Source organism: Amblyraja radiata, chromosome 12, assembly GCF_010909765.2.
Source record: "Amblyraja radiata isolate CabotCenter1 chromosome 12, sAmbRad1.1.pri, whole genome shotgun sequence".
Classification (NCBI taxonomy): domain Eukaryota; kingdom Metazoa; phylum Chordata; class Chondrichthyes; order Rajiformes; family Rajidae; genus Amblyraja; species Amblyraja radiata.
In genome coordinates, this window is record NC_045967.1 from 57,636,101 (window position 1) to 57,661,333 (window position 25,233).

General features: G+C 43.4%; 1 protein-coding gene across 1 annotated transcript in view; it reads right to left on the bottom strand.

Moving 5' to 3' along the window:
* LOC116979317 (sodium- and chloride-dependent neutral and basic amino acid transporter B(0+)-like) overlaps positions 1–25,233 on the bottom strand; it is a 55,625-nt gene that overhangs the window by 24,630 nt on the left and 5,762 nt on the right. The window contains exons 3-8 of the mRNA XM_033030924.1: positions 24,803–24,934; positions 23,506–23,673; positions 19,221–19,326; positions 14,599–14,731; positions 13,139–13,279; positions 9,511–9,739 (exon numbers count right to left, since the gene is read on the bottom strand). Of these exons, the coding sequence (XP_032886815.1) occupies positions 9,511–9,739; positions 13,139–13,279; positions 14,599–14,731; positions 19,221–19,326; positions 23,506–23,673; positions 24,803–24,934 (909 nt within the window). The remainder of the gene's footprint in view (positions 1–9,510; positions 9,740–13,138; positions 13,280–14,598; positions 14,732–19,220; positions 19,327–23,505; positions 23,674–24,802; positions 24,935–25,233) is intronic.

Here is a 25,233-nt window from a genome sequence, read left to right on the forward strand (position 1 = left end):
TGTTAAAACTAAGACCTGTGAATTTTTAAATACTTATATAAAAAATAATAACATAGCTGATGTTTGGAGAATAGCAAATCCAAGTGGTAGGGAATACTCATTTTATTCATCAGTTCACAAAACTTATTCGCGAATTGACTATTTCTTATTGGACACAAAATTAATCCCGTATACGAATAAACCATCATATCATAATAGTATTATTTCTGATCATTCACCATTGACTTTTATACTTAAAATTGAGGAAATGCCGAGTATAAAACCTTTTTGGAGATTCAATGTACACATATTAAATAACCCGCAGGGTTATGAGTATATAAAAGAACAAATAAAACTTTTTTTCGAAATAAATGACACGCCGGGTATTTCTGCACCGCTATTATGGGAAACCTTCACGGCATATATTCGCGGTGTCATAATTTCTTACCAAAGTTTTCAAAATAAGGAAAATAAAAGAGAACTTCAGCGGATAGAACAGAAAATAAAATTACTAGAACTGGACAATGCAACTGACCCAACCATAAATAAACATAATAAGATAACTTTATTGAAATATAAAGTCAATAGAATACTATCGGCTAGAGTAATAAAATTATTCCAAATTACAAAACAAGCACACTTCGAATTTGGGGATAAGCCACATAAACTACTTGCGAGGCAACTGAAGCAACGAGAAAAGGAAAAAACTATTACTAAAATTAATTCGGATAAGGCTGAGTTTTTAACACTGCCTAAGGATATTAATAAGAGGTTTGCCCAATTTTATCATAATTTATATACATCTAAAATAAATACAGATGTAAGTAAAATTACAATTTTTTTAGATAATTGCAAGCTCCCAAAATTGGATAGTTTAGAACAAGAGCAATTAGGAGCACGGATTACTAATGAAGAAATAAAACAAATAATAAACTCACTGAAAAATGGGAAGACCCCAGGACCAGACGGTTTTAGTAATGAATTTTATAAAAGATTTCAGGAGTCAATTGTACCAAGATTATTCAATTTATACACGCAAGCTTATACTGAAAATAAACTACCAGAAACCCTAGCAGAAGCAACAATAACACTTATACCAAAAAAAGATAAAGATTTAGATGAACCGGGTTCTTATAGAGCTATTTCACTTCTAAATACGGATCAGAAAATTTTAGCAAAGATTCTAGCTAGAAGGCTAAATAATTATATTAACAATTTAATAAATACGGATCAAACAGGATTTATACCCAAAAGACAATCATTTAATAATTTGAGAAGGCTTTTCAATATAATGTACTCTCATAATGAGGACAATGAAGATATTTCAGTTGTCACGCTGGATGCAGAGAAGGCATTTGATCAAGTAGAATGGCAGTATTTATACAAGGTACTCCAAAAATTTAATATGGGAGAGAATTTTATTAGATGGGTTAAACTACTTTACGATAGACCTACGGCAAGAATACTAACTAACAATACGCTATCTCCAAAATTTACTTATCAAGGGGTAATAGGCAAGGGTGTGCCTTATCACCATTGCTATTTGCCCTTATGATAGAACCGTTGGCCGAAAAGATTAGAAATCACCCGAATATTCACGGATATAACACTAAGGACAAAGAATAAAATTTCACTATATGCTGATGATATCCTTTTATATATTACTAATACACAAACGAGTAAACCCACCTTATTAACACTAATTGAGGAATTCGGCTTTTTTCAGGATATAGAATAAATTGGAATAAAAGCGAAATTATGTCTTTAAAACCACAGGATTCGAGACACTTACTAAAATTCCCCTTCAAAATTGCAACAGAAAAATTCAAGTATCTGGGTATTCAAATTACGAGAAGACACAAATCATTATTTAGTGCCAATTTTATACCACTATTAAATAAACTGAATGATATGATTAAATTTTGGAAAACGCTTCCGCTCTCATTGATAGGTAGAATTAACGCTATAAAAATGACTTTCTTACCACAATTAATATATTTGTTTCAAGCGATCCCAATATATATTCCAAAATATTTTTTTTAAAAACTAGATTCCACTATCACTAATTTTATATGTGATTACAGAACACATAGAATTCAACAAAAGCATTTGTGCAAATCTAAAGAAGTTGGGGGTTTATCATTACCTAACTTTATGTATTACTACTGGGCAGTGCATATTAAGAACATAATGTACTGGCTGGATAGTTCCACTCAGCAGTTGGAGTGGATAAGAATGGAGAAAGAGGAGTGCTATCCGCACGATATAGGAACGATCCTGCTCTCACCGATAAAATTGAATAGTATAATATATAAGAAGAACCCAATTATTCACAATATAATAAGAATTTGGAAACAAATAAAAGTATCCTTGAAATTAAATAATTTATCAGTACTAACCCCACTATTGAATCCCGCATTCAAACCTTCTCTCATCGACAACACATATCAACAATGGGATAGACTGGGGATTAGGAAAGTAGGGGATATGTATGAATTGGGCAAACTGTTATCATTTCAACAATTAAAATTAAAATTTAAATTGAAGGATAATCAATATTTTAAATATATACAGGTATGTGACTTTATGAAGAAATATACACATAGATTTCAAACTATATTTTTAGACCCTTTAGAAGAAGCAATGAATATTAAGGCTGATTCACAAAAATTAATATCATACTTTTATAATAATATGTTAAATAGAGAATCACCCTCAACAGAAGCACTAAGGGAAGATTGGGAATATGAGCTAATGATAAATATCTCGAAGGATAGATGGGAAAAGTATTTGATGAATACACATAACTGTTCTATTAATGCAAGACATAATTTAATTCAATTCAAATTATTATATAGACTATATTATTCAAAAACGAGGTTGAATACATTTTATCCAAACGTCTCTCCCAGATGCGATAAATGTTTGTTTCAAAACGCTAATATAACACATTCATTTGTAGGATGTACAAAGTTGAATACATTTTGGAGTGATATATTTGATATATTTACAAAGCTTTTCAAGTCAAGAATAGAACCCAAAACGGAATGGATTATATTTGGAATAATAGAAGATACCAATTTAAATAAAGACCAAAATGTTTTTTTTAATTATGGGTTAATAATTGGAAAGAAATTGATACTTAAATTTTGGAAAAATACAACCATACCAACTGTTAAAATGTGGATTAGGAATATGATGGACATAGCACGCCTTGAAGAAATGAGACTCCGACTAATAGATAAATATGACCAATTCTTAAGGAGTTGGTCACCTTTCATCGACTTTTTGGAATCATGTGATGCAGCGGTACCGTAAGGATTGTTGATTTCAGTTCATGACGAGGATAGATCTACATCTCCGAATACAGATTTGAAAAATTCTCTTTTAAGGGGCCTTCTCTTCTATTTCTACTTTCCACTTTTTCTTTTTTTTAATTTTTTTTTTTTTTTTATATATACACACTTCACGTTTTTCTACTCTCTACCATCTATTTTTCCACTTTTTACCCTTTCTATTGTTTTCTTTTTCTTGTCTTGCCTACTTCTTTCTCATAACATAAAACTAGAGGTTGTACATAGAATGGATTACGGTATGACATAGTTGACACCTAAAATTAGGTTCCACTGTACTGTTTTGTACTGTATTAACTTCTAATAAAATAAACAAATTTTTTTTTTTTTTTTTAATTTAAAAAAGGCTTCTTTAAAAACCTTGCATAGTAAGGAGACAGTAAACTTGAAAAATACTTTAAAAATTCTACTGTAAACCCATCTAAACTGGGAGCTTTACCAGAATTCATCGAGAGGATTGCTTTCTGTATTTCTTCCTCCGTGATGGGTTTGTCTAACAACAAAGACTCATTATGTGATAAATTTGGCAAATTCAGTTTCTTTAAAAACTCATGCATTATATTGGAATCAGTAAGAAATTCTGATTGGTAAAGGGAGGTATAAAATTCCTGAAAGGATTTAATAATTTCGTCATGGTCTAGTCAGTGTACTGTCACATTTACTCACTTTAGTAATCTGACGTTTGGCAGACACCGCTTTTAACTGATTAGCGAGTAATTTACCAGATTTTTCGCTATGTATATAAAATTGACTTTGGTTTTAAGTAGCTGATTCTCAATTGGTGATACTAATAACAAATCATGTCTCAATTGAAGTTCAACTCTATTCTTATAGAGTTCTAAACTAGGAGCTTTTTTTTATCAATTTCTTTAATCTCATCACCGAATACACGTATTTCATTTTGAGTTTGTTTTTTTAATCCCGCGAATTTTTCCACAAATATATGCCTTAAAAGCATCCCAGACTACACCATTGGATATTTCTTCAGTAGAATTTGTTAAGAAGAAAAAAGCAATCTGATCTTTAATAAAATTAAGAAAATTTAGATCTTGAAGCAAAGTAGAATTAAATCGCCATTGTTTAAACTTGGAATCAGGTAGTTTGATTGATAGTTTCAATGGTGCATGATCAGAAATAGCAATTGCATCATACTCACATGCAGCGACCGATGAAACTAGCCAAGAATCTATTATAAAGTAATCAATCCTAGAGTAACAATGAAATACATGAGAGAAATAAGAAAATTCTTTGTCATTTGGGTGTAAGAATCTCCAGACTTCTAACATTCCAGAGTCAAGTAAAAAAGAATTGATAAAACTAGCTGATTTATTTGGAAGCACATGATCAGATGCAGATCGGTCCATCGAGGGGTTCAAACAACAGTTATAATCTCCACCCATTATTTAAAAGTGTTAATTTAAATTAGGAAAGGATGCGATTAACTGTTTAAAAAACTCAGGGAGATCAATATTTGGTGCATAAATATAAATATTTGGTTCACCATAGCAACTTTTTGGTTATGAAGAACAACAGTAATCACCAAAAATCTACCGTATGGATCAGAATTTGTTTCATAATGAACAAACGGAATTGAGGAGTCAATAAAAATAGAGACTCCTTTCACCTTAGCCTGTGAATTTGAATGAAACTGCTGTCCTCTCCAAAACTTGAAAAATCGTTCATTGTCGTCTTGCCTTACATGAGTTTCCTGAACAAAGATAATCTGAGCATTTAGTCTACAAAGAACTTTTAAAATGTGTTTCCTCTTAATGGGATGGTTCAAACAATTCACATTCCATGAAAGTAATTTAATAACTTTATCCACATTATTTGAAAAAATCATGTGGAAAGTAAACGGTAAAATTTCTTAAAGCATAATATTTCATGATACTGGAAGAAGAAAATCTAGGGCGGAACCAGAAGTGACGCCATTTCAGACATTTTTGTAGTTCAGATTTAGCACAGATGAAAAAAACTAAGCTAGAAGCAAAAGACCCCTCCCCCCCCCACCTATGCAAAGCCCAAAACTGACCAGTAGACAGTCAGTACGCTATCTACCCCTATCTCTCCTAACGACAGCACTCAACGTAAAAAGAAAGCATATTTGCCACTCAATAGCCAAAACAAAAGTAATGTTCTGGTTAAAAAAAAGTTCATGTGAGCAGTGGAACACAAGAGCTACTTCATATTACAGGTGCACAACCTTTTATCCGGAGTTCCGGAAACCGAAAAGCTCCGAAAACCGGACATTTTTTCCAGGATGTCGTCTGCACACCAAAACTCGCGTTTGGCGCCAAACTTGACCCGAAACGACCCACGGTCAACCCAGGTCTGTACTACTGTAGCGGCTGCCTCCTCCCCGGAGACACTTAAACATCTGTAAATCATTGCTTAAATGTTAGTCAGTTAGTTTGGAGGGCTTTTATATGAAGGGGGAAACTTTAATTCTTAGTCCCCTACCTGGTCGGAGAGGCAGGGAGCGGGCAATGCCTTACCGGGTCGCCGTGCAGTAAGCTCCTGAGCGCTGTGGCCGCCGACTCCCAACATCGCGGAGCTGGGGCTGCGGGCGTCCGGCCGCGGGCGGCGCCGGTTGTAGCTCCGACCCCGGCAACTCTACCCCTGGCTGTGCGGCGCTCCAAATCCAGCGCGGCCCGCGGCCGGACGCCCGCAGCCCCAGCTCCGCGATGTGTGTCGGCGGCCACAGCGCTCCAGAGCTTACCGCACGGCGACCCGGTAAGGCATTGCCCGCTCCCCGCTGGTATCCCAGCGCTGCGACGCCTCCGACTCCCAACATCGCGGAGCTGGGGCTGCGGGCGTCCGGCCGCGGGCGGCGCTGGATTTGGAGCACCGCGCAGCCAGGGGTAGAGTTGCCGGGGTCGGAGCTCCAACCGGCGCCGCCCGCAGCCGGACGCCCGCAGCCCCCAGCTCCGCGATGTTGGGAGTCGGCAGCCACAGCGCTCCGGAGCTTACTGCACGGCGACCCGGTAAGGCATTGCCCGCTCCCCAGGTAGGGGACTAAGAATTAAAGTTTCCCCCTTCACCCCCCCCCCCCCCCCACCACATAAAAGCCCTCCAAACTAACTGACTAACATTTAAGCAATGATTTACAATGATTCCCCGGTCTCCGGGGAGGAGGCAGCCGCTCCAGACTTTTCAAGCCGCCCGCGCTACCTACCTAATCTACGCTAAAAATCTTCCATTCGGAAATCCGAAAAATTCCGAAATCCGAGAAGTGGCTGGTCCCAAGGCTTTCGGATAAAAGGTTGTGCACCTGGTATTTATCCAAGGTCAAAATATGAAAAACAAGAATTGCGTTCACTTAATTTGTCTAAAGACAGGGGGGTAAAAAATCCTTCAATTTTAAAAATACGAAAGCTAACAAAGAAAATCTTAAAAATTAATATATATACATATAATACCATTACATTAAATTAATAGTATCTTAGAGAAGGTAAAAGTTGTTGTTTGATACCATCATACTAAAATTCTAAAAAGTAAATTATAATAAAAAAAACCTCATCCAATTAAATTCTTAATCATTACATAACGATATATTGTCAAAATAGGAACAGTACATCTCCAATTATAACTTAATCAGCTATCAATTGCTCCCGGTCGCGACTTCACCCTCATAAGCCTCCAGAAAGCTTGAAGCGTCTTGAGGATTGTTAAAAGAAAATCGAATGTTACCATTAAAGAGTCATATACGCAGTCTAGCTGGATAAAGTAAGGCAGGGCGCAACCTTTTCTTAAACAACTCAGACATTACATTATGGAAAGACTTTCTTAATTCTAAAAGCTCATAATTATAATCAGGAACAAACCGAAACTTGCAACCTTCATATTCAACCATGCTCAACTTTTTTGCTGCCTGGAGAATATTCTCCTTCATCTGCAAGAAGTGAAACCGAACAATCAAATGTCTCGGTTTATCTTGGGGACCAGATTTCTTCCCAATCCTGTGTGCGTTATCCAAAATTGGAATATGTTCATAGTGCTCGATGTTGAACATCTCCTTTATCATTTTAAAAGCATATTTTATAACATTATCTCCTTCTTGACCAACCGGCAAACCAACAACTCGCAAATTCAGTCGACGGCTTCTGTTTTCCAGATCCATATTTTTAATCTTGTATTGCTGGAGTGCCCGAGTATTTTCATTCATTCTCCGTTCCAGTTTTTCAATCTTCAAATCTCTCTCCTGGCCCAGGGTTCGAAAGTTATCAATTTGTTCCTCCTGTTCACGAGATTCATCTTGTAACATAATCAGCTTGTCTTGAACTTCCTTCAATTTGCTCAAAATTCCTTTCACCATTTCTTCCAAACTGCAAAATCTTGTTTTCATTTCATTTTTCAGCTAATCGTTCATTTTCGATATTGCTTCTAAGATACCAGAGTCAGAAGCTGTGCCTTTCCCACACTCCTTCCTTGGAGAAGCTCCTTTCCCTCTTGTCTCCATCCTTTACACGATTAAAGCGTATAAATGTGTTATCAACACTTTAAGAAAAGTTAGACCGTGCCTTGAAATCAAGTAACATTGAAAGAGTGGTAAGTAAAAGTTAAAAGTTAAGGGAGCAAACGAATTTGCAACCTTACAGCATGCCGCCACTAGCAGAGTCGAGTTGCTGCCTCACAGCGCCAGAGACCCAGGTTCAATCCTGACTATGGGTGCTGTCTGTAAAGAGTTTGTACATTCTCCCTGTGACCGTGTGGGTTTTCTCTGGGTGCTCCGGTCTCCTCCCACACTCCAAAGACGTGCGGTTTGTAGATTAATTGCTTTCTGTAAATTATCCCTAGTGTGTAGGATAGAACTAGTGAATGGGTGATCAGTGCAGACCTGGTGGGCCGAAGGACCTGTTTCCACACTGTGTCTCTAAACTAAAGTAATATGTACCTTTTCCCACTCAAGCTGCCTGCTGATTTCTGCATCTTCCTCTCAGCATCGTTTCAGCATTAAATTGGAATATTTTGCTAATATTGAAAAATGGTGGATGTTCGAGGAGCATGTTGGACTCTGGCAGCAACGAGCCCTAGTTACTTATTCTTTCTCTTTGTGTGCTGTCCAATTCCAATGCTACGTTCATGCATCTATGTTACCCACAACCCTGTGAGCCTTAATTTTCGATACACGTCCAAATGTAGCCCATCGCTGCTTTCCTTCCATCTATTCTATTCAGCTAGAGAAAGATTCCTCAAATGTGGCCTTCCCTTCACACAACCATGTCGACACTGCCTCACAGCCCTAGAGAGATGCAGCTCCTTCAGGCCCATTCATCCATGGCATCCATCAAGCATGTGTAGGAAAGAACTGCAGATGCTGGTTTAAATCAAAGGTAGACACAAAATGCTGGAGTAACTCAGCGGGACAGGCAGCATCTCTGGTGAGAAGGAATGGGTGACGTTTCGGGCGAGACCCTTCGCAGTCTAAAGAACGGTCTTGACCCGAAATGTCACCCGTTCCTTCTCTCCAGAGATGCTGCCTGTCCCGCTGAGTTACTCCAGCACTTTATGTTCAAAAGCATTTTACACTGATCCTATTCTAACCCATTTAATCATCCACGCATTTCCATCCAGACTCTACCACTCACGTACACCAGGGAGAGCGTGTTGTCCAATTGACCAACCAGCACATCTTTGGGGTGTGGGATGCAACCAGAGTAAATCAGGCGGCCACACGTGCAAACTCTACGCAGGCAGCACCCAGGGTCAGGATTCAACCAGGGTGAGCAGGTCTACCAGCTGTGCCACTGTCATCCAAGATTTTACAAATTGCCATGAAGACTCTGACATTACAAATCGCCATCTGTAACGTTGCAGACAGTAACATTTGCTTGTTGTCCCTGTGATCGCGTTGGGTTCCTACGGGTGCTCCGGTTTCCTCCCACATCCCAAAGACATGTGGGTTTGTAGGTTAATTGGCCTGTGACAAATTGCCCCTAATGTATAGGGATTGGATGAGAAACTGGGATGACATTGTGAACGGGTGATCGATGGTCGGCATGGACTCGGTCGATGAGGGGCCAGGTTATCATGCTGTATTTCTTTCAAAAACAGTTTGTACGATAAGCTCAGAGGAACCTGAGAAGCTGATGAATTGAACAGAAACCATGCAGAAAGAATAGAAACATTAAATGACAAATTTTGATTTTTGATAATACTGTACTGGGATTACTGGTACCTGAATATGTCACGTGTGAAATTGGGAGTTGAATATCATGCGCCAAGTGTCCAAGGACAGTAAAGATGGCAAAGCCAGCAAGGATGCTGCTGAGACTGTCGATGACACAGATGGTGATGGAGTCTGAGTAGCAGTCATTGTGGAAGATGTTATAGGACGACAGAGACATCAGGCCCCCCAGAGCCACCGACAGGGAGAAGAAGGTTTGAGACGCAGCATCTTTCCAAACCTGGCGGGAGAGAAGCAGAGGCAGTCAGCTTCCATCCTTACTTCACCTGACGGGCAGGTCACATCTCACCTGGCTTCAGGTACCTTGGTCATAGGAGCACCATCACTAATAGCACAGCCCCTCTGGAACCTACAATGTCTAACACTTGCGAAGGTAGGTGTACGGGAATATCTGCATGGAACAGCATGGATGGTGGGGTCCAAGACTGCAGCTTCATGAGTGGCAGTGTTTGTAGAAAGAGCTATAAACAATGTGTATGGAATGCTTGCCTTTATTGGTTGCAGTCGAGCATGCGAGTCTGGGCGTCGTGATGCAGCTTTATAGGACTTTGGTTAGGCTGCGTTTGGAGTATTGCGTTCAGTTCTAGTCTCCCCATTACAGGTGGGCTTTGGAGAGAGGGTGCAGAGGAGGATTACCAGAATTATGCCTGGATTAAACTCAGGGAGAGCTTGGACAATCTTGGATCGTTTTCTCTGGAATGTCAACGTTTGAAGGGGGACCTGATACAAACATATAAAATAATTTGAGGCATAGATAGGGTAGGCAGCCAGCACCATTGTTCCCAGGGTGGAAACATCTAATATTGGAGGGCACAGTTTTAAGGTGAGAGGGGCAAAGTTCAAAAAAGCTGCGCAGGGCAATTTGTTTTTCCACAGAGGGTGGCGAGTGCCTGGAACACACTGCTAGGTGTGGTAGTTGAGGTAGATATGGTGGTGCCCTTTAAGAGGCTTTCTGATATACAAATGTAGCAATGTTACAACATTTTGAGATTAAAAAAATCAAGTCTGCAATTTATCCCATCAGGTAAAGCATAAAAATAAGTTTAATTTGACACCTAATTCACTTTCATATCTTCAGTATTAAAAAGGTTATGGCCATTTTCATACTCGGGAATTAGCATCTTGTTCCCTATTGCTTTTCCATTGACTTAATACAAAAGCTGTGATCGAGGACAGTCAAAAGCCCATAACTTTCTTAAAAATTAAGAAAACTGAAATAAATTTTCAGTTATTATAGATTGAAGCATTCTGAAACAAATATGAAACAATCTTACTTGGATGACCTGAAATTAAAGCATATAATTAGTTAGTTACCTAATTGTAGCTAATTACAAAATTCAATTACAAGATCTAAACATCTATACATTTCTTAAGAAAAGATTAACATTTTTAAATAGCCTATGTGTCCTAATAACATTCACACAAGAATTTACAAGAAAACATGCCAAATGGAAGGAATTTAGTGTTTAATTCCTGTAAATTAATGGCCATTTAAATCATCTTGCGAGTGGGATTTTGTAGAACGCGATCGATTGGAACGTTGCATTTGCGGTGAATTTAAACCCCATATCGGCAGGAAAAACCCTGCCGGTTCGTATAGGGCCTAAATCACCTTTTCGCAACGTGAAATTTGGATTAAGGTAATCCTAAGCACGTTTATATGTAAAATAAACGGCTTACCTTTAGCTGTCCCATACGTGAAATTCATCCCGTTATCGGCATTGACAGCATTTGAAGCGGATTTTTATTTTACTCCAGCGCTGAAATTGTCCCGCGATTTAAAAAAAAATTCACAGAACGGCAGTCGGAACAATTCTTCCACATTAGCTAGCAGTCCGAGAAAATAAAACTCCGGCAGGCAGGAGAAAACCTAATTTTAACCTCACCCCCTCCCCCCCCCCTCCCTCAAAGGTGCCAAAGTCGCGCACACAGCCAGTGGCAGAACTGCAGCACCGCTGAAGGTAAGTTTTGTAACATAACTAACAAATGGATGAGCAGCGATTGGGTTACAGGTCGATAAGAGTTGGTTGTGGCATTATGTTTGACACGGACATAAGGGGCCGAAGGACCCCTCTGCTGTGCTGCACTGTTCTATGTTCTGATCTATCCCATACATTATCTTAGAGCTCCTTATGTTGCCAGAGGCAGGGGGGGCAATGTGCAGACCATTTGGAGACTTATGGAGGAGGAGCCTTCTTGGTGAACGGCTGTTAGCCAGCAGCCGTCCGTTTTAAATTCGTTTTTTTTATAGTTTTTAGTGAGTCCTGTTTTTTTGTAGGAGATATGGTCTTTTAATGTGGGGGGGTAGGTGTAACTTTATTTCTAGATCCCTACCTGGTCGGTGTGGCAGCCTTTTCTCCGGGCTGCCCGTCGACCCGTCCTCGTGGCCTACCTGCGGGCTTGGAGCGCCGTTTCCTGGCAGGGACCGCCCAGCACCTCGGCCTCGGCGGCGGCACAGCGTTGGAGCGCTGGAGCGGAGCGGAGTGGAGCAGGCGATGCCTTGCCTGGGTCGCCGCGCTGGAGCTCTGGCGAGCTGGACCGCCGAGAGCAACATCTCCGGGCTGCGGGTCTGCAGAGCGGAGAGGCGGCAGTGCGGAGAGGCGGCAGTGCGAAGAGGCGGCAGTGCGGAGAGGCGGCAGTGCGGAGAGGCGGCGTCGACGTTTTCATCGGGAGCCTGGGAGCTCCAAACCGGCGCGGCCTTGTCGGCTTCGGCAGCCGCGGGCTCCAACCAGGAAGCGGCCGTTCCAGGTGGCCCAGCCGCCGAAAGGACTCTCCCGACGCCGGGGCAAGACCACCCGGTGAGAACGGCCAGGGACATCGGGCCTCCGTAGAGGCAATTGCGGTGGCCTCAATAGGCCTGACTTTGGGGTGAACATGGGGTGGGGACTGGACATTGTGCCTTCCTCCACAGTGCTACCCACTGCGGGGGGATGATTTTCTTGTCTAATTGTAGTCCTGTAGGTCTGTGTCCAAGATGCCTGCCGTGAAGAGAGAGTGGACGCTGGCGCGCTTTGGCTGCCGCTGCTCTCTCTTCACACTGTGTTTTTGATTTTCTGTTTTTGGATTGAATTCTGTTTTTAATTTGTGTCTCTGTGATGTCTTTTTTACCTGTTCTATTCCGATTATATGTTTTTATTCCGATTACTATGTAAGGTGTCCTTGAGATGTCTGAAAGGCGCCCATTAAATAAAATGTATTATTATTATTATTAGATCTGGGAAATAATCAAAGCAGATATTTAGACGCTTGGGGCAAAGAGAACGACTGAACCGGGTTTCCCCACTGATGAAGAATAATTTGAGTTTTGATGTGGAATTCACAATTGATGACGAGGTTTAAATGCCCCAAAACATTGAGATCATTAACATTGTTGTTTTAATGGAGACAAAAGCTTCCAAGATGGCACCCAGCGCAGGCGACCATTTGCAAGCTGGCCACAGAAGCAGATCTGCAATCACATATTACAATCACTCCACACTTTTATTCCCTTATCATCCATCTGCACACTGCGAACGGCTCGATTGTAATCGTGAATTGTCTTTCTGCTGACCGGTTAGCACGCAACAAAAGCGTTTCACTGTACCTCGGTACGCGTGACAATAAACTAAACTCAAATTACCTGAATGTCAGCCAGTTTGGAAATATTTGAATTGCCACCTATGTAGAACTGAACCCCAGTGTTGGCCCCTTCCACGGTGGCCCCACGGATCAGCAGTAGAATCAGACCCAGATAGGGGTACGTGACTAAGAAGTACGCCACCTGTACAGGGAGAATGTATGGTTAGCTGGTCCTGCACATTCCACTCTTCTACTCTCAAGCAAAGATCCTATAGCAGAGCAAGATAGACCACTCCTTCTAAATGCAATGGGCTGACGTGTAATACGAAACAGAGCGGAACGTGGGCCTTTTTTCATCCATTTCAGTAACCCGACCCGACCTGACTAGCAGTGTAATCAACGTTGCGGGAGAACAGTTTGTGTTAATAAATTATAATTCTGAAAATGAGGAGAAGATTTTTCCCAAATAACTTTTATTTTTACGAGGATGTTTCCGCAACCGGCTTCCGTCTCCGCACTAGTATCCTATGGGATCTTTGGTGCGGAGACGGAATTCGGTTACGGAAATGGGGCCGAAAATTACCCATGAATCTGCCCATGACCGTATTACGTCTTTTTCGTCGAGTGATCTATCTTGCTCGCTATAGGATCTTTGCTCTTCAGCACCATCATTACAACATGAAAGCCATTCAAGGAAATGGAAATTCGAGGAAAGACATTCTTGCCATAGAGGGAGTACAGAGAAGGTTCACCAGACTGATTCCTGGGATGTCAGGACTTTCATATGAAGAAAGACTGGATAAACTCGGCTTGTACTCGCTAGAATTTAGAAGATTTAGAGGGTATCTTATAGAAACTTACAAAATTCTTAAGGGGTTGGACAGGCTAGATGCAGGAAGATTGTTCCCGATGTTGGGGAAGTCCAGAACAAGGGGTCACAGTTTAAGGATAAGAGGGAAGTCTTTTAAGACTGAGATGAGAAAATCATTTTTTACACAGAGAGTGGTGAATCTGTGGAATTCGCTGCCACAGAAGGTAGTTGAGGCCAGTTCATTGGCTATATTTAAGAGGGAGTTAGATGTGGCCCTTGTGGCTAAAGAGATCAGGGGGTATGGAGAGAAGGCAGGTACAGGATACCGAGTTGGATGATCAGCCATGATCATATTGAATGGCAGTGCAGGCTCGAAGGGCCGAATGGCCTACTCCTGCACCTATTTTCTATGTTTCTACTACTACAGCATTTTGTGTCCTTTTAAAAAAAAAAACTATTTGGAGAATTAACCGAGGCCACGTGATCACTGGTGGACTGGAAAAGAGATGCAAAGACTCTTTTACAATATCACTATTTGGCCCTCTGTAAAATTGCCCCGTATGTGTGGGATGTAGATGAGAAATTGGGATAACATAGAAGGAGTACGATCGCTGTGGTCCGAATGACTTGATTCCATGCTGTATCTTTCAACATAAACTAAACTAAAGTTTACCTTAGCTCAAGACAGAATATGCACAACTGCAGTTTACCTTTCCTGAATGTTTGATTCCTCTAGCGACTGTAATAAAAATTAAAATCCAGGCCAGAAACAGACAGAGGACAAGGTTGCTGATCAACCTGCCGGTATGGTTGATTGAGGTCGAGCGATGTAAGACTTCTTCACTGAATAAGAGAAAGAACACAATGAGATTGGACAAAGTGATTTTGTTCCTTTCCTAAACAGCGAGCTCAGCAAGAGAAAACAAGAAATAGAATAATATAGATTCATAGACCATGGAAACAGCCCCTTCAGCGCAACTGGTCTACACCAACCAATATGCCCCGTATAAGCTAGTCCCACCAACCTCAGGTGAAAATGTTGCCCCTCACGTTCCTATTAAACCTTGCCCCTCTCACCGTAAACTTATTTGACGTAAACCAGGACGTACAAGAATACACATCCACAGTCATGTTCTATATACAGAACTGTATCAACAACGTCACTGTCGACAGGGAGGTCAGGTGCTATCCAAACAACAAACCATGGATGACCAGGGATGTCAGGAAACTGCTGAGGGAACGCAACTCAGCCTTTAGGTCTGGCAATGATGAATTGTACAGCACTGCCAGATCTAAACTAAAGAGAGCAATTAAAGAGGCAAAGACAGCCTATGGAAGAAGGTTAGAGGGATATTTTAACGAGAGGGACCCTCGGCGTGTCTGGCAGGGCATTCAGCAACTCACAAACTACAAGGGCAAGGGGGGGCCAACCATCAGCAGCAGTAACAACTCGCTAGCTGAGGAGCTCAACCACTTTTTCGCCCGTTTTGAGCTGAATGAGGCGGAGCCTGCACCTGCAGCCGCACCCAGCACTGACGACCTGGCACTCACTGTGAGTACGGAGTACGTCAGAAGAACACTCCGCAGGGTCAACCCCAGGAAGGCTGCTGGCCCAGATGGCATCCCAGGGAGAGTATTGCGGGACTGTGCAGACCAGTTAGTGGAGGTTTTTAGCGACATCTTTAACCTCTCTCTGTCAACGTGCACTGTCCCTAAATGCTTTAAGACTGCTACTATCGTGCCTGTACCCAAAAATAACATCTACTACCAGCTTGAATGACTATAGACCTGTTGCTCTCACTTCAACGGTGATGAAGTGTTTTGAACGGCTGGTCCTGGCCCACATTAAGTCCTCACTCCCATTCACCCTGGATCAGCATCAGTTTGCACATAGAGCTAATAGGTCAACGGAGGATGCCATCAACATAGCTTTACATTCTGCACTGACACATCTGGAGCGGCCTGGCTCATATGTGAGGATGTTATTTGTAGATTTTAGTTCTGCATTTAATATCATCATCCCCAGCAGAATGGTGGACAAACTGTCTGATCTGGGTGTTAATGCAAACACATGTGGATGGATTAAGGACTTTTTAACAGATCGCCCACAGACTGTCAGGATGGGGTCCAATTACTCCCCAGTCCTGACGCTCAGCACAGGAGCGCCACAAGGTTGTGTGCTGAGTCCCATCTTGTATACAATATACACTTATGACTGTATACCAACACACAATACAAACAGGATCATCAAGTTTGCGGACGACACGACTGTGGTGGGACTGATAAACAACAACGACGAGTCTGCCTACAGGGATGAAGTCCAAAACTGACTGTCTGGTGTACCAAAAACAACCTGGTACTCAACCCATCAAAGACAAAAGAACTGGTCGTTGACTTCAGGAGGAAGAGGAGAGAGGAACCTGCTCCCTTATACATCAAAGGAGACATGGTGGAGAGAGTCACTGGCTTTAAGTTCCTGGGAATAAACATCTCCCAGGACCTCAAATGGCAAATGAACACCGTCACTCTCGTGAAGAAGTCTCATCAGCGGCTGTATTTCCTGAGGTCTCTGCGGAGAGCAAACGTCTCACAGCCGCTGCTGCTGTCCTTCTACCGATGCGCCGTGGAGAGTATCCTCTCCTATGGAATCCTGGTGTGGTTTGCCAGCTGTACCGTGGCTGAGAGGAGGGCGCTGCAGGGAATTATAAAAACTGCACAGAGCATTACAAACGCCCAACTGCCCTCCTTGGATGACATATATAGGGCCCGATGTTTGCGCTGGGCCACAAATATCAAGCAGGACACATCCCACCCTGCCAACCACCTTTTTACTCTGCTACCCTCTGGGAGGCGATTCAGGTCTACCCATGTGCGATAAAATAACTTAATTCCAACAGAGAACACTGGGGAAGCACAATATAATTCCAAGAAATGCCGCAAAATTCTTTTAAATTCTTTTAAAATGCTTATTTATTATTTTACTAATAAGTGTACATATGTGTTAATGGTTGTCGTGTTTGTATTTTTTTAACCGGAGGAGATGCAATGGAATTTCGTTGCACAGTATTGTGCAATGACAATAAACGTATTCATTCATTCATTCATTCATTCGTAAGGTGTTGATGAGGGGTTGGGCGGCGCGACCGATGTCGCAGCGGCCTCTGCAGTCTGTCTGTGTATTTTTTATATTTTTGTCCTGTTGAGGGTTTAGTTTGTAGCGGGTTTTTAAATGTGTATATGTGGGGGGTGGGGGGTGGGTGGGGGAAACTTTTAAATCTCTTCCCTGCATGGAGACCCGACCTTTGCACTGTCGGGTCTCCGTTGCCGTTGGGGCCTAGCGCCGTGGAACGGCCTCCACCAGAACGACCTGGAGGCTCAAGTCACGGAGCCTGTGGAGCTGTGGAGCTGTGGAGCTGTGGAGCTGCTGCGTAGCTGCGGACCTACCTCCGTGGAGCTGTGGAGCTGCGGACCTACCTCCATGGAGCTGTGGAGCTGTGGAGCTGTGGACCTACGGACCTACCTCCGTGGAGCTGGCCAGCTTCGGAGCGTGGAGAGCTGTGGTGGCGCGCTGCTGCGACCCGACTCCGGTGGATGGTGACACCGGGAGCTCGCGGGTCCCCGGTGGGAGACCGCTTTGCGGGGCACCGGCAACGGCGACTTCTCCCGCCTGAATTGCGGGGTTGAGAGTGACCTGGAGCGGGGCCTTACAACGCCCGGCGCGGCTTTGATTTGCCGCGGACTTGCCAGCGCCCGCCGGGGGCTTTGAACTCGACTTCGGGAGAGGAATGGAGAGCAGAGGAGAGACAAGACTTTGCCTTCCATCACAGTGAGGAGGAGACTCACTGTGATGGATGTTTGTGTAAATTGTGTTGGTGTGTGTCTTGGTTCTTTTCTTGTATGGCTGCAGAAACCAAATTTCGTTTGAACCTCATGTGAGGTTCAAATGACAAATAAACGGTATTGTATTGTATTGTATTGTATTTCCTCTGGTTCTCGATTCTACTACCCTAGATAAAAGATTCACCCTATCTATCACCCTCATGATGTTATACACCTCTGTAAGATCACCCCTCCTCCTCCTACGCTCCAAGGAATAGAGTCCCAACTTGCGCAACCTCTCCCGACAGCTCAGGTCCTCGAGACCCGGTGACATTCTCGTAAATCTTCTTTGTACTCTCAGCCAAGAACCCAACCTGAAGACAATCACAAGTCATGCCTGTCCCTTGTTCGGGAGCCAAACAAGTGCGTGGGACGAGAGTAGGTGTGGTGGTGTATACAGAAGGGGACAGGCAGGTGACTGTGCCAGGATCATCTCACTCAACCGGTCAAATCACCCTGGTTCACCAAGCACCACTATCGAAGACCAGGGTTCTTCTTTCCGGAATGTTCCAGTGGGTGAGTTTCCCTGTGTATAGTCACCACTGGAACTGTGTGGACGTTGGATGTTTCATGGGTAGGAGGAAGCTCTGGAGAAACGTTCCCTTTCCCCAGGCAACATCTCATGTTCATAAGCGATAGGAGCAGAATTAGGCCATTCGTCCCATCACTCTGCTCCACCATTCATTCATGGCTGATCTATCTCTCCCTCCTAACCCCATTCTCCTGCCTTCTCCCCATAACCCCTGACACCCGTACTAATCAAGAATCCATTAGTGACCTTTAAAATAAAGTGCTTAAAAATATCCATTGACGTGACTTTCGCAGCCTTCCATTGCAAAGAATTCCACAGATTAACCACCCTCTGACTACAGAAATTCCACCTCATCTCCTAAAGGAACGTCCTTTTATTCTGAGGCTACGTCCTCTGGTCCAAGACTCTCTCACTAATGGAAACATCCTCTCCACATCCATTCTATCCAGACCTTTAACAATTCAGTAAGTTTCAATGAGGTCCCCCATCATCCTGTCTCTTCCAATAGATGCCATCCAGAACTTGGAGTTGACCTCATCTGTTCTTGCAGCAAGAATGGCCAATATTCCCCATTTACTCTGCAATCATTACCTACAGTATGCCCCAAATGACTTTGACACTTCCCTTTCTCACGCTTAGGTTTAAGGTGAGAGGGGAAGGTTTTACTAAGAACCTGAGGGGCAACTATTTCACACATATGGGACAAGCTGCCAGAGGAGGTAATTGAGACAGATACGATAACAGCACTTAAAAGACACTTGGACAGATACATGGATAGGAACGGTTGTGAGGGATGTGGGCCAAATCCAGATAAATGGCTCTTGCTTAGATAGGATATCTTGGTCAGGTTGGGCTGAAGGACCAGTTTCCATGCTGTATGACTCTGGGACATCATCAAATTGCTGGAATGTTTATACTTACTCCCAGTAAATTTCACTTGAAGACTTTGAGGTAATTGGATTTTCACAGGTTTTGTTTTTAATGATTATGTATCCTCCAGTTGGCAATGAGACGTTGCATAGGCGTTCTGAAACAAATGATCACCAGAGGGTCAGCTAAAGTGCTTCGCAGTAACCAGCCATACCACCCAGGTTGTCTCCATTCCCACCCAGTGCAGGCCTTTCCCACCAACATCACCGACCAGGCCAACGCTCACGGTCCTTGAGAATGGAGTGGCACATAGAACAGTATAGCACAAGAACAGGCCCTGCGGCCCACAATATCTGTGCAAAACATGATGCCGACCAACTCTTACCTGCCTACACATAACCCATATCCCCACCATTCTCTGCATGCCCATGTGCCTATCCAGAAGTCTCTTAAACGCCACTATCACATCTGCCTCTGCCACCACCCCTTAGAGATCTGTTGGTCAGAGAACATCCGCTGGGCACGAAGGTGCAGAATTTACGCTTAGTGATATATCCCCACTCACATTTCTTTCTAAGCCCAATGATCAAACATATCATTGAAAATTCTAATTTCAAATAAAATCTTGATCCGAGCATAGTTCTTCACTTCTGATCAGTGTAAGCAACAGGCATGTAATCTGATGTCTCGGACATCCAAGGTTTCCGATACGAAACGGGATATGTACAGTTGTTAGCCGCCCATCTCCATTTGGATCAATGATGGGGCTGTAGAGATGGTGCCAATATGTGGCGACTCCATGTGTGCTGGTCCCAGAGGAGGGACTACAGCCATCCCATACAATGGCTCTGCTCTTTTAATATCTCTTATCTACCTGGAAGTAGAGCACCATTTTTAAATGGTGTCTGAAAAAGGGTTTCGGCCCGAAACGTTGCCTATTTCCTTCGCTCCATAGATGCTGCCGCACCCGCTGAATTTCTCCAGCATTCTTGTGTACATTCGATATTCCAGCATCTGCAGTTCCTTCTTAAACACCATTTCTAAATGTTCTAATGATGACTATATTCTGCAGTCTGTATCTTCCCCATTGTACTTGATTTTAACATTGTATTTATGCATCATATTATCTGATCTGATTAGATACCATGCAAAACAAGGCTTTTCATTGTACCTCTGTACATCAATAAACCTAAACCCAAGGCTAAACCTAAATCGGCTCCCATTTCGATCAGTGTTTACTTTTTATCCCCAGGTCAAAGGTCCAAATGCTAAAACAAATCTTGTACCATCACCCTTTTAAAATATCCTGATAAGGTGCATCCTCTCTTTGTGTTATCTTCAATGCTTGCTAACAACATAGACAGACACAAAATGCTGGAGTTACTCAGCGGGACAGGCAGCATCTCTGGAGAGAAGGAATGGGTGACGTTTCGGGCTGGGACCCTTCTTCAGTGAGGAAACTAACAAAGAAGTTGTATCTGTCCAAGTGTCTTGTAGAAGTTGAGTCACTTGAGTAGTTCACAATGCAACGTCCAAGGTCCAGCTCCCACCCAACCTGTCTCTCACTCTGACCTCATCCCATTAGCTCAACTGCATTCCACATCACATCTTGATTTGACAATGATTCTTCACATTGTGTCAGTAGACAACAATGACAATGATTTTTAAAGTATTTTATCATAACTGCAAGTCCCTGTCTCTTGAGTTCATCCTCTTTTTGTTTTTCACATCTCTGTTATCCTTTATACAATGGAGACCTCTGTGAAGTCTAATCTGTTAATACTTTTGCCCATCGACATTCTTAATTATGAAGCAGCATCATCAGACATCAAAAGTGTGAAAGATAGACACAGAATGCTGGAGTAACTCAGTGGGTGAGGCAGCATCTCTGGAGAGAAGGAATGGGTGACGTTTCAGGTTCAAAAGTGTCAAGTTGTGTAACCAGAACTAATCATTCCTGTATAAAAGAACAGGTGATAAGATTAATTGGACTGGATGCAATCTAGATTGACTCATTTAACCATAGAGAACTACAGCATGGAAGCTGGCCCTTCAGCCCATTGAGCCCGTACCGACCATCATCCTTGTCTATCCACGTTCTCCTAAATTGCTGCCCACTTCAAGCAGGGTGCAAGGCCACCAAATTCAAGTGCAGTTTCCTACAACTTCAAGCAGGATGCAAGGCCACCAAATTCAAGTGCAGTTTCATCCCACTTCAAGCAGGGTGCAGGGCCACCAAATGCAAGTGCAGTTTCATCCCATTTCAAGCAGGATTCAAGGCCACCAAATTCAAGTGCAGTTTCCGACCACTTCAAGCAGGGTGCAAGGCCACCACATTCAAATGCAGCTTCATACCATTTCAAGCAGGGTGAAACCACCATAAAACACCACATAAACACCACACTCACAATTCAGTAGACATTCAGTGTGTTCAGTTGATTCACAGCTCAGACAGAGTTGTGACCTCTCCCTCCCCCATCTTGCAGAGAGTGAGCCACACCCACACGTCCGGGTTTTATAATCCCTCCCCCCTCCTACCAGAATTGGCGTGGCCTTCATGGCATGATTGACAAGAGAGAGATTCTCAACATTTTTTAAACACTAATAACACTTTTATTTTTCATTCATGGGAAGAATTCTCTGCACCTGATGAGCGGAGGGGGACTGAGTAAGATGGCCAAAAATCACAGCCGTAAGTGGTAGCGTTTTATCTAAAATCAATATACAGTGCAAACAGGAAGTTATCAAGTTTAGACCATTTGCTGTGCTTTATTTCAAACCAACCACCACCAACAACCAGTTGCTATGCTTTATTTCAAACCAACCACATTTTCATTTTCAAACCACATTAAGGGCACTCAAGGTCAATAAAACCGCACTCAAAGTTTAGTAGAAATGTGTTCAGTGTTATTCACAGCTCAGACTGAGAGATGTGACCCTCTTGCTCCCTCCAACTTGCAGAGACTGACTGAGGCACTCAACACTTCCGGGTTTTATAGTCCCTCCGGAAGGGTCGTGGCCTTCAGGAGAGAGAATCTCAACATATTTTAAACACTAATAACTCTTTTACTTTCACAGCCGTAAGTGGCAGCGTTTTTTCTAAAATCAATATACAGAACAACAGGAAGTGGTCAAGATCAGAATTTTAGTCATATAGATAATGTGGATTGGTATGGTGATCAGTGCAGACATAGTGGGATGAAAGGCCAGTGTCTGTGCTGTATTGTATGTACAGAGTTCTGTTCTGTCAGTTTAGAGTCATAGACCTAGTCAAACACATAGAAGCAGGCCCTTCAGTCCAACTTGCACATGTCCCATCTACGCTAGTCCCACCTGACTGTGTTTGGCCCATATCCCTCTAAATCTTTCCTATCCACGTACCTATCCAAATCTTTTTTAAATGCTGTTATCATCCCTACCTCAATGACCTCCTCTGGCAGTTTGTTCCATACACACACCACCCTGTGAGTGGAAAGGTTCCCCCTTGCACATTAAACCTATGTCCTCTGGTTCTTGATACCTCATCCTGGGGGAAATGTCTCTTGTGCATTCACCCTATGTATTCATAGAAACATAGAAAATAGGTGCAGGAGGAGGCCATTCGGCCCTTCGAGCCAGCACCGCCATTCATTGTGATCATGGCTGATCGTCCCCAATCAATAACCCGTGCCCGCCTTCTCCCCATATCCCTTGACTCCACTAGCCCCTAGAGCTCTATCTAGCTCTCTCTTAAATCCATCCAGTGACTTGGCCTCCACTGCCTTCTGTGACAGGGAATTCCATAAATTCACAACTCTCTGGGTGAAAAAGCTTTTTCTCACCTCAGTCTTAAATGACCTCCCCTTTATTCTAAGACTGTGGCCCCTGGTTCTGGACTCGCCCAACATTGGGAACATTTTTCCTGCATCTAGCTTGTCCAGTCCTTTTATAATTTTGAAGGTTTCTATAAGATAACCCCTCATCCCTCTAAACTCCAGTGAATACAAGCCTAGTCTTTTCAATCTTTCCTCATATGACAGTCCCGCCATCCCAGGAATCAATCTCGTGAACCTACGCTGCACTGCCTCAATCACAAGGATGTCCTTCCTCAAATTAGACCAAAACTGTACACAATACTCCAAATGTGGTCTCACCAGAGCCCTATACAACTGCAGAAGAACCTCTTTACTCCTATACTGATATCCTCTTGTTATGAAGGCAAACATTCCATTAGCTTTCTTCACTGCCTGCTGTACCTGTAAGTCAGTTCCCCTTGTGAGCCACCTCATATTCCCCTTGTTATACACGTCTGTTGTGATCAGCCCTCAGACTCCAGCGCCGCAAGGATGTCGCTTACCTTTAATTTCCATTCTGCAGGTTTCGTTTGGCCCCCATACACTGGAGCAGTCTGCCCAGGGCAGGGGGTACTGGAAGGAGGAGAACAGGTAGTAGAATCCGTAGCCAATGATGGCGTTGTAGTAGATAGCTTGAATTGTCGCCATTGTGAGCGACATGATTCCCACGCCTACAAACGTACAGAGTAGGTTAGGGCAGACCAGCAAAAGATCAAAGCTACAACACTACAGCACAGGAACCAACACATACCTGCCTGCCCCTCCCTTCACTGCATATCCATGTGCCTATCTAAAAGTCTCTTAAATGCCACTATTCTATCCGGCTCCATCACCACCCCTGGCAGCGTGTTCCAGGCACCCATCACCCTCTGTGTAGGTTATTTGAACTCTGTGAATTCTCTCTGGTGTGTAGGGAGTGGATAAGAAATTGAAATAACATAGAACTAGTGTGAATGGGTGATTGGTGGTCGGCATGGACTCGGTGGGTCGAAGGGCCTGTTTCCATGCTGGAAATTTCTTCAGGATGGAGCCTGGGTCCTCGGCGATGTGAGGCAGCTGCTCTACCCGCTGCTCTAGCAAAGTAAAAAGTAACATGAGCTTATTTGCAGATGACACAAAGCCGGGTGGTGGTGTGAACTGCACATGACAGATGGAGTTTAATGTGGATAAATGTGAGGTTATCCACTTTGGTGGCAAAAACAGGAAGGCAGATTATTATCTAAATGGTGTCAAGTTGGGAAAAGGGGAAGTACAATGGGATCTCGGTGTCCTTGTTCATCACTCACTGAAAGTAAGCATGCAGGTACAGCAGGCAGTGAAGAAAGCAAATGGCATGTTGGCCTTCATAACATGAGGAGTTATACAGGAGCAAAGAGATCCTTCTGCAGTTGTACATGTCCTAATGAAACCACACATGGAGTATTGTGTGCAGTTTTGGTCCCCTAATTTGAGGAAGGACATTCTTGCTATTGAGGGAGTGCAGCGTAGGTTCACAAGGTTAATTCCCGGGATGGCGGAACTGTCATATGTTAATAAAATGGAGCGGCTGGGCTTGTGAGTCTGTGGAATTCTCTGCCTCAGAGGGCAGTGGAGGCAGGTCCTCTGGATGCTTTCAAGAGAGAGCTAGATAGGGCTCTTAAAGATAGCGGAGTCAGGGGATATGGGGAGAAGGCAGAAACGAGGTACTGATTGTGGATGATCAGCCATGATCACATTGAATGGCGGTGCTGGCTCGAAGGGCCGAATGGCCTACTCCTGCACCTATTGTCTGTTGCACCACAGTGCCGACCAAACACTGACCTTGAAAGATGGGCACAACTTTCCACACATCCAGCGGTCCCAGGCTGGTGAACTGTCCCAAGGCAGATTCCAGGAAAACCAGCGGAAATCCGGCGAATGTCATCATGATTGCGTAGGGAATGAGGAACGCCCCTGGAAAAGAGGGAAGGGGAGAGGTTGGAACGGCACTGGTCATGAGGGGAGGTGAGTAGATTGGACAAAGGCCAGAGGTGAAATGACGGAAGGTGTGAGACGTTGTAACTTGTGAGGCTGGTGGAAGGAATGTGGGTGAGGAGGTGGGGAGGAAGAGGTGAGAGTGCAGGTGGGGTACAGGCGAGAGAGTGTGGGTGGGGAGGGGGGGGGGCAGGGACAACACCTGCATCCCTCACATCCCAGCCACACAGAGCAGGTCACAAGCCCTGCTGCAATCACGAGGCTGCCTCACAGTGACT